This window comes from Mobula birostris, chromosome 2 (assembly GCF_030028105.1).
Source record: "Mobula birostris isolate sMobBir1 chromosome 2, sMobBir1.hap1, whole genome shotgun sequence".
In the NCBI taxonomy this organism is placed as follows: Eukaryota; Metazoa; Chordata; class Chondrichthyes; order Myliobatiformes; family Myliobatidae; genus Mobula; species Mobula birostris.
This window is the reverse complement of record NC_092371.1, coordinates 23,119,127-23,128,739: the sequence shown is the minus strand read 5'-3', so window position 1 is coordinate 23,128,739 and position 9,613 is coordinate 23,119,127. Positions and strand designations below refer to the sequence as shown.

Here is a 9,613-nt window from a genome sequence, read left to right as displayed (position 1 = left end):
GAGATAGAAAGAGGTTTGAAAGTGGGAGGGGGAGGGGGAGGGGGAGGGGGAGATCTGAAATGACAGGAGAAGACAGGAGGGGGAGGGATGGATCTAAGAGCTGGGAAGTTGATTGGCAAAAGGGATACCAGGCTGGAGAAGGGAGAGGATCATGGGACAGGAGGCCTAGGAAGAAAGAAAGTGGGGGGAGCCCAGAAGATGGGCAAGGAGTTGTAGTGAGAGGGACAGAGGGAGAAAAAAGAGAATAATGATAATAAATAAATAAATAAGGGATGGGATACAAAGGGGAGGTGGTGCATTAACGGAAGTTAGAGAAGTCAAAGTTCATGCTATCAGGTTGGAGGCTACCCGGACGGAATGCGCCATGTCCTGGGTCCAACAATATAGGAAGGCTGTGAAGGTTTTGGGGAGAAAGCAGAAGAGATCTGACAATGCGCTTGACATGACTAACTGTTGACCTTGCCTCCAGTGCCAAGAATGATCTCTGACCTACTGGGTATTTACACCGTTTTATTTTTGCACGGTACGTTTTGTACATCCTGTCACTAAACAATTCCCCTCACCTAGTTCAGACATCCCACCTCTCCCGGAAGTTCCAGGAGTCTCCCGCATATCGATAGTGGCTCCCTGACTCCCGGAAATTATATACAATATCCCGGAAATAGATTTTTTTGAGAGGGAGAGTGCTAAGAGTGGTTCCCAACCATCGGGCCACGAGGAAACGATATGAGTCAGCTGCTCCTTTCCTCATTCCCTGTCACGCACTGTTGAATTTTAAGGCACGCGAGGTCATCAGTGACCCGAGACGTGCAAAGGAATGGGTCCGTGACCCATTTGTGAATGTCCCCGTTGAATCATCCATGTCAGCACGGGAAAAACATCATCTCCTCCTAGCTTGCGAATGACAGTGGGCTGAAAAGTATGTTTGACATAACATCTCTGCCGGCATTCTGGATCAAAGACAAGGCTAAATATCCTGAGATAGGCACGGAAGCACTGAAAACGTTGCTTCCATTTCCAACATATCTCCGCAATGAATGCAACGAAAACTAAACTGCGGAATAGACTGGACATAAGGAACCCCCTTCGAGTATCGCTGTCTCCCATCACCCCTCGATGGGACCGTCTTGTTGCAGGGAAGCAAGCCCAGGGCTCCCACTGATTCAGCGATATTGGTGTGTTGCAATGATTTTATATGTTCATACGGGGAAAATATGTGCTGTGTGTTTAATATCCAAATGTTACTTAAAATGTTATGATGCGATTGACTTACCACCTACATTCCGGTTGTGATTAACACCCCCGCCCCCAGTCGGCCGGTCCGCAACAATATTGTCGATATTAAACCGGTCTGCGGTGCAAAAACGATTGCGGACCCCTGCTAAGTAGATCTATCAGCTTTCTCTGTGGGCGGGCCTTACAGTCGCAAAAATAATGACGGTGTAGCTGGCTGCACTGTTTGCAACAGTGACTTTTCTATTGCCCATGGTGGGTTAAAATGTAAAAGACATGTTGAGGTGAGTTTAACAGGTGTCATTCGTTCATTAGCGTAGCTAACGTTATTTAAACTAGCTGGTAAGGAGCTGCGCTATTGATGTCCTACTTGATGAGGCAAACTCCCTGTAGACTTGCTTAAAGTTGTAATAGAATAAACAGAATATAAGTACATATTTTAATGCCACATTTTCTGCATATACCCAACTTGGTTTACAGATTAAACAAAATCACTAAACAAAGTATTACATACACCCTTGGAGGTCGACCGTGGGGTGGGGGTGCTACCTCCCTGAAATGAGTTTTTGCAGGGTGGGATGTCTGCAGAGTTTCACCTTGTACTGCTCCTTCCTCCATCTTATTCTGGTTTCTGCACCAGTCCCGAGATGTTGACCTTTTATTCCTCCCCACGGATGCTGCCCGACCTGCTGAGTTCCTCTAGCGTGTTGTGAGTGTTGCTTTGACCCCAGCATTTTCAGATTATTTTGTGTTTTTTATTCCTCTCCTGCCTGACCTGCTGAGTTTTGTAGGTTTTCTATGTGTCCACATCTATGTGTTCCAACATCTGCAGAATCTCCTGTTCAGGTTAGAATGATTGACAGCAGCGGACTTCGGCCGTAGAGAGCGCTGTGCGCGCGACGTCATCACGCTGCACGCTGCCGTCGCCGTCCCTCGCGGTGAGTAAACCGCCGCTCTCTGGGTTAGTCTTTCAGCCTCGCCGGGTCCTCAACGTCGTGGCTTTGTTTGCTTTGGTACGAGAGGAATTTATAACCAAAGAGGTTCGTGGTTATAGAGTCAGTCAAAACAGGGCAGAGGGAGCAGTGTGGAACAGGGGCAGGCCTAGGCCCGGCCCGACAGGGAAAGGTGAGGTGAGGTGACGTGAGGGATGGGGTTGGGGTTGATAGGTCAGGTGGGGGTCTGGTGAATGTTAGGAGGCGGTTCAGGGAATGGAGAGGCTGGGGCTGACGAGTAGAGTAGGTAGAGATCGGGTGGGGTGCGTGAGGGGGGAAGAACGGGACGGGTGAGGTTGGGTGGTATAGGGTGGGGGTAGGTGGGGTTGTGTGGGTGAGTGGAGGGGGAGGGCGAAGGGTTAAGGGTGGATGGGATGGGTAAGTGTAGCAGCAGAGGAGTGGGTGAATGAATGTAGGGAAGGGTGGGTGGGTTGGCGAAGTGAGATGGGAAATGGAGAGGGGAAGGTTAATTGAGGTTAGAAGGGTGGGTAGGAAGAAATGGCAACTTGAGTAGGCTATCCAGCTCTTTGAACCTATTATATTCATTAAATCATGGCTGATCTTTTGCCTCAGCTTAATTGTCCAGTCTGTATTGAAGAAACGCAATGACTGAGGCTGTACATTTCAATATATTATTTCTGCCATGTTCTCACCTATTAACTCCATTGTCCACTACCCCTTGAAGCTTCAGTCCCCACAATTCCACCCAATTTACTATTAATCATAAGATATTTAATAAGACATTCAGTCCCCAGAGCAAATTGTTGATATAGTATGTGAATACTTAGGTTCTCAAAGCATTGTGGTGTTCCATTAGGCACAACCTGAGCAGATCTCTTTATTCCTGCTCATAGTTTTTTTGCCTGATAAATAAGTGTAAGTATACTAACCTTGATTTCATGTGCATTCGCTATGCTGAGCAGTCTCCTGTGCAGAGATTGATTCCTAAAAAAAATCCAATGTGCTACAAGTTAGTCCTGAAGCAAGATGAGATTGGGGGGGTAGGGAAAATGGGTTGAGGGTTGTTGGAGTGGTCATCAAAGCTGAGCCCCAGCTGTTGTTAGGCCTGGTTATGTTTGGGTCCTATGTGGAAGCGAATAGTCATGGAGAGCTGAACGATGAAATCTTCTTAGACAAGTGTTGTTTATCTGAGGTGTATGATTATTCCAGTCAATGGAGTTGGGATGAGGCCTTTGCCCTCTCTTCAATTGATCTTCTCTAACCGAGTTTGAGGTTTGGCTGAGTATGTGGCACTGGTCAAAGATTGCCTTCGGATTGGTGCAACTTGGGCAGAGTTCTTGCAGCAAATATAACAAGGAACTGAACCAGGAAATCCATGGACTTGTTTGTTTTCTACAGTTTCGTTCAGTGCTGTTGCTGAATTTGAGCTAAACAGGCATTTGGGCTGACCCCCTGAGATCTTCCTGTGCCATTAAGGTTATATTGTTGCTGCTGAAGACCTATTGGATATCAGGAAATATAGATTCTAATAGCACAAATAACAAAATCCTTTATTAATGGCAGAAACCTGATGGAAGGAATAGTCATAGTCATACTTTATTGATCCTGGAGGAAAATTGGTTTTTGTTACAGTTGCACCATAAATTAAATAGTAATAAAACCATAAATAGTTAAATAGTAATATGTAAATTATGCCTGGAAATAAGTCCAGGACCAGCCTATTGGCTCAGGGTGTCTGACCCTCCAAGGAAGGAGTTGTAAAGTTTGATGGCCACAGGTAGGAATGACTTCCTATGACGCTCTGTGTTGCATCTCGGTGGAATGAGTCTCTGGCTGAACGTACTCCTGTGCCCAACCAGTACATTATGTAGTGGATGGGAGACATTGTCCAAGATGGCATACATCTTGATGAATGTAGTACATATCATCTGTGTAGATTTTTAGAATGTATTTGACTATTTGATATATAAAAAATGGCCAGTAAAAATCAAAGTCAAGCAATAATTGGGTCAATGGCAGCATGGATAAAAGATTGATGATTGATTTTGAGACAGGGATGGTAGAAAATTGTATTCCCTGCAGTTATTAACTTTTCTAATTGATTCATAGAGCAATACAGCATGATATAGGCCCTTTGGTCCAACGAGAGACCACATGCCTACCTAACTAGTCTTAGTTTTCTGCATCAGCACACATTTCTCCATGCTTCTCACTTTCATCTACCTATCCAAGTGCTTCTTAAATGATAACATTGTACCTGCTTCAACTACTTCTTCTGGCATTTCATTCCGTAAGCTCCTCACCATCTGTGTGGAAAAAGTTCCCCGTCAAGTACCCTTTAAATCTTTAGCCTAGTTTTGGACCTCCCTAACCTGAGGAAGAGACTGTTACTTTTCACCTTGTTTGTGTCTCTCAGCCAACCTCTCCCTATAAAGCAGACCCTTTAGTCCTAGCCACATCCTCAAATTTTTTCTGCACTCTTTCCAATTTAATCAAGTCTTACTGAGTTGGATGATCAGCCATGATCATAATAAATGGCGGTGCAGGCTCGAAGGGCCGAATGGCCTACTCCTGCACCTATTTTCTATGTCTATGTTTCTAACTGTGTGACCAAAATTATGCACGGTATTCCCAAGCGTGGCCTCACCGATGATTTGTATAACTGTAAAAGCTCCCAACTCTTACACTCTATGCCTGGATTGATGAAGGCCAGTATGATAAAGCTTTTTCACCACTCCAGTCTATCCGTGATGACACTTCCAACAAACTGCACTCTTTCTTCTAGGTCCCTCTGTTCCATTACACTTCCGAATTTCTTACCATTCATAGTATAAATCCTCAAGTTTGACTTCTGCAGATGCATTAATAAAGTGGATGTAGGTGTGTAGAGTGGAATTCCATTTTGCAGATGATGTCAACATTGTGATGAACAGGATAGTAAAATGCTCCAAACACTAGTAGAATATGTAGACAAGTGGCAAATTAGATGTGAGACAGAAATGTGAAATTAAAACATTTTGTCAGAAAGAACAAGGAAGCACAATTGAGACTAGATAGCACATTTTAAAGGATGTGCATGAATAGAGGTCAGCCAACTTCATTGCATCAATTGCGTCTCCCCGTAATCTCTTATCAACTATGAAGAATCTCAACCATATATTTATTATGTCTAGACTTGTGTATTCTAATGATTTTCTGACAAAATCTTGGTATTATCCTTGAACTCAGGATATACTAAAACATTGACCATATCTGAATTTGTACCAGGTCCCATTTACAATTGCTTAACTGATTAAGGAGGATATTTGTGGAACAGCTGAAAGTGATTTAACCTGGATGTTGCCTTGAAGAACTGCTGTGAGGTAGAGGTGACTGGCATCTGTTAACCCAATTGTCCTGGTAGGGGTGTTACCCGTCATTTACTCCCAATTTCTGTTTTATTTTGCTGAAGTTCCTTGATGCTAAATATGGTCAAATGTTACCATGAAGTTTTGTTTTCTTCTTTGTTTCAGCTGAGTGCCACTAAGCAGATGTTCAGTGTGGAATTGTTAGCAAATTCCCCCCATCGCTGAAGATAAGAGTAATGCACAAGTAATTGGCTGTAAGAGCAATGCACAAGTAATTGGCTGGATTGACCAATTTTTAATGGCTGAGTCATATCTGTGTAGTTTTGTTTTCTGTAAGGTAGTTGCAGGGAGAAAGCTTTAGTGTTACAGTCACCCTGGTTTTGCCCTGTCAGAAACATCCCCTTCTCCACCCTCCCTGTAGATTTGCTGCTTTGAAAATACTTTTTAAAAATAGGATGCTTTGTCTATTTAAAATTGATCACAAGCAGAAGAGGACTAAACACAAAAAGATTAAATGATACATGTAAAAGCTGGTCTTTATGGCTGGTTGATAAATGTAAAAGGTTATCTGAACCATATAGAAAATATAACTCTAGGAAATTTCTTCAAGCTAAGTTGTAAGAGAAGGACAATGGATTATAGATTCCATTTGGTGAAATATATATGCAGGGTTATCATCTGGAACTTTATTGAATGAGATGAATTATTCCATGTAAAGGAGCTGCACTCCCTGTAATTATTTGAGATGATTGGGTACCAAACCAGCTGAGATTTTCCATGGCAGGACTCATAACTTAGTTATATTAATCCTATAATTTAATTGCAAACTCCCAAGTTGCTTGGTCCAGGCAAAGGGTCTCAACCTAAAATGGCAACTGTCCATTTCCCTCCATAGTTACTGTCTGACTTGCTAAGTTCCTCCAGCTAGCTTCTTGTCTGTTAATCTAAGCTGCTGATCATTTTTCATTGATATTTCATTTCTCCCTCAATACTTAAGATAGTATGTAATGAGCTTTCACAAACAAAAGAAAATCTGCAGATGCTGGAAATCCAAGCAACACACACAAAATGCTGGAGGAACTTAGCAGGTCTGGCAACATCTATAGAAAAAAGTACAGTTGACGTTTTGGGCCGAAGTTCTTTGGCAGGACACGTAATGAGCTTTAAATGTTTAGAATATTGTGTATATGGCATATGCTCACCATTAAAAAAATTTGTATTAACATAACAAAGAGTGAGTTGACATTGAAGCATTTTATGTTAATAACGATTTGCTGAATTCCAGTCTTTCCATTAATTTACAGGGTCAATTTCATTCTTTTCCATGGTTTGCAAAATTCACTTACTTTGAGTTAAAGGAAACAGTGTTCCATAGCTCCGTAGTTACAGTATTAGCAAAAGGGAATCCTTGGAGAGAAGATTTGGTATGCAAATGAATGTATAAGATAAACTGAAACTAATATGCTGTTTAAAGCAGATGTACTGTCGTGATAACTTCATAATTTTTCATTATTTTTGTTCTTTTAGGATAATTACAGGCAAGGGAGACACAAGAAATGTATCGACCCAAAGTTACTCTTAAGGATCGACAACACCTTTACCGACTTATTATTGGCCAACTGCTTTATGATGGGTACATGAACATTGCATCAAACCTTATCAATGAGATCAAGCCACCATCAGTTTGCTCACCCTCTGAGCAACTACTACATCTTGCCAAGCTTGGTAGGTACCTTGTGTATACTTTTTTCTTTTTGCTGCTTACCAATATCGTCAGAGCTGATAGATGACTCGCTCTAGGAATTAGTCTTGGAAACATAAAATGGGAGCAGGAAAAGGCTATTTGGTCCTTTGAGCCTGCTTCACCATTCAGTGGTTGAATTTAGGCTTCAATTCTATATCCCTAAGCACTCCCCACAACCTTTGATGGCTTTTGTATCTAGAAATTTATCTATCATTAAAATTGTTCAGTGATTTCGTCTTTGTGGTCCTATGGTAACAAATTCCACACATTCAGCATTCTGAATGAAGAAATTTCCCCTTATTTCTGTCCCAAGTCTTGTTTCTTATTACCAGAGACTTTGACCTTGTGAAGGGAAAGTGGCGAAACATCATCGCATCCAGTATGTCTAGTCCTGTTAGAACTTCTTATCATTTTCTAATTGAATTTTGTATTCAGAGTTCCAAAGAATGCAAATCTAGATTACTGATATTTAAATGCCTATGAGGAGATTTACCACAATGCTGCTTGGATTAGAAAGCATGTAATATGAGCATTAGTTTTCTTTTTGGAGTGAAGGTAGTTAGGGACATTTAAGAATCTCTTAGGCATATGGATAATAGAAAAATGGAGGGCTGTGTAGGAAGGAAGAGTTAGGTTGATCTTGAGTAGGTTAATAGGTCGGTACAACATCATGGGCCGAAGGACCCATCATCGTCATTATCATCATGTGCCGTGCTCTGCCAGAGTCTCGGCAACCATTTTCTTCCACTTTGATCTGTCAGCAGTCAAACCTCTTGCACCTCTGGCGGTGATGCTGCTCCACTTCTTGATGTTGTCGATCCAGGTTGTCCTCTGTCTGCCTCGGGAGTGGCTATCTTCTACTCTGTCTTCAAGCATAGTGCATTCCAGTGTGTCATCAGTTCTTGAGATGTGTCCAAAATAGCGTTTCCTTTGGAAAACGGTTTCCCGAAGTATTGGTTTCGTGCCAATCTTTTCTAGGATGAAATTGTTGGATCTCCTTTCAATGTATGACACCCTGAGGATCCGTCTGTATGTCCACATCTCAAATGCTGTCAACTGCTTTTCATCAGCTGCTTTTAGGGTCCATGTTTCACAGCCATATAGGGTTACTGGCCAGACGAGACTCTTGAGGAGGTGTATCTTGTTGTCCGTGCTCATAGATCTGTCTTTCCAGATGTTCCAGAGTTCGGTAGTGCTTGTGCGTGCTGTTGCTAGCCTTCGTCCTATTTCCTTGCTGCATTCGTTTGTATCATTTAGTTCTGCACCAAGGTATATAAAGGGGGTCACTTGTTCGATCTTGTCGTTTCCGATGTAGATGTCAGCTTGAATTGCAGTTTTGCTTAACACCATAACTTTGGTCTTTTGTCCATTTATCAGCAATCCAAATTCAGCAGACTTTTGCAACACTATTGTGTAGTGTTTGTAGGTCGTCTTCCGTTGTGGCTAGCAGGGCTGTGTCATCTGCCTGTCTCAAGTTACTGATGGTTCTTGCTCCTATTTTAATGCCAGTGTTGTCTGGAATTGCCAGTCTCTTGATCATTTCAGTGTAGATGTTAAAAAGGTGTGGAGAAAGGATGTAGCCTTGGCGGACTCCTTTCCCATTGCAGAATGATTCAGTCTCGCCAAATGTCCAAAGGCTGGAGGATTGACTTCACTGTAAACCCGGTAAGGGAGGCTGACAGGTGCTAGTCCTTGCCCAAGGGACACCTGGGAGTACCAGCGACGGTTAAGAGGCACTCCATCATCCTCGTAGCCCTTGTGGACCCCTGCGCCTGGATGCAGTTTTATGTCTTGCCCAGGACTAGAAGGACCCATACTGTGCTAAAATGTTCTACATTCTGTGTTCTTGTAGAACAGTTCTGCTCTCCCAAAAATCTACTTGGTGAATCTTTGCTGTACTCCCTGTAAGACAAACGTATATTTTCTGAGGAAAGGACAGCAAATTGCACATAATGCTCCCAAGTATTATCTCATTAAGGCCCTGTATAATTGTAGCTGTATTCAGATTCCCCTGCTGTGAAGGCTAACATACCATTTGCTGCCTTAAACTCTTTACTGTTCCTTGAAATGATTGAAATAATGGATATTTTTGAGTTCTGTATGAGTGCAGGAAACAAAGTAATACAATTGTCAGTGTATTGTGGGGGAGAGAGAAAAACTAAAACAAGGACTGTGCCAACTATCCCACAAAAAGTAAGTTCTAGCTTGGACCCATGTGGTTCCCATAACTACACCTTTGATTTGGCAAAAGCTAATGATGTTGAAGGCAAAGTTATTCACTGTGAAGATAAGTTGAGCCACACGGAAGTATATTTTAATGAAGTGGAACTACTTGG

General features: G+C 42.4%; 1 protein-coding gene across 8 annotated transcripts in view; it reads left to right on the top strand.

Annotated features, from left to right (window-relative positions):
• The first annotated feature begins 2,086 nt into the window (after nt 1-2,086).
• Nucleotides 2,087-9,613, top strand: part of cstf1 (cleavage stimulation factor, 3' pre-RNA, subunit 1) — a 47,098-nt gene continuing 39,571 nt past the window's right edge. The window contains exons 1-3 of one of the 8 annotated variants that reach the window (XM_072238601.1): nt 2,087-2,171; nt 5,454-5,585; nt 7,061-7,258. In XM_072238601.1, the coding sequence (XP_072094702.1) occupies nt 7,090-7,258 (169 nt within the window). In that variant the 5' untranslated portion in view covers nt 2,087-2,171; nt 5,454-5,585; nt 7,061-7,089. Of the gene's footprint in view, nt 2,274-2,336; nt 2,359-5,453; nt 5,586-6,851; nt 6,958-7,060; nt 7,259-9,613 lie in introns of those variants that run through there. The other 7 variants (XM_072238606.1, XM_072238593.1, XM_072238611.1 and 4 more) reach the window with 7 other exon arrangements.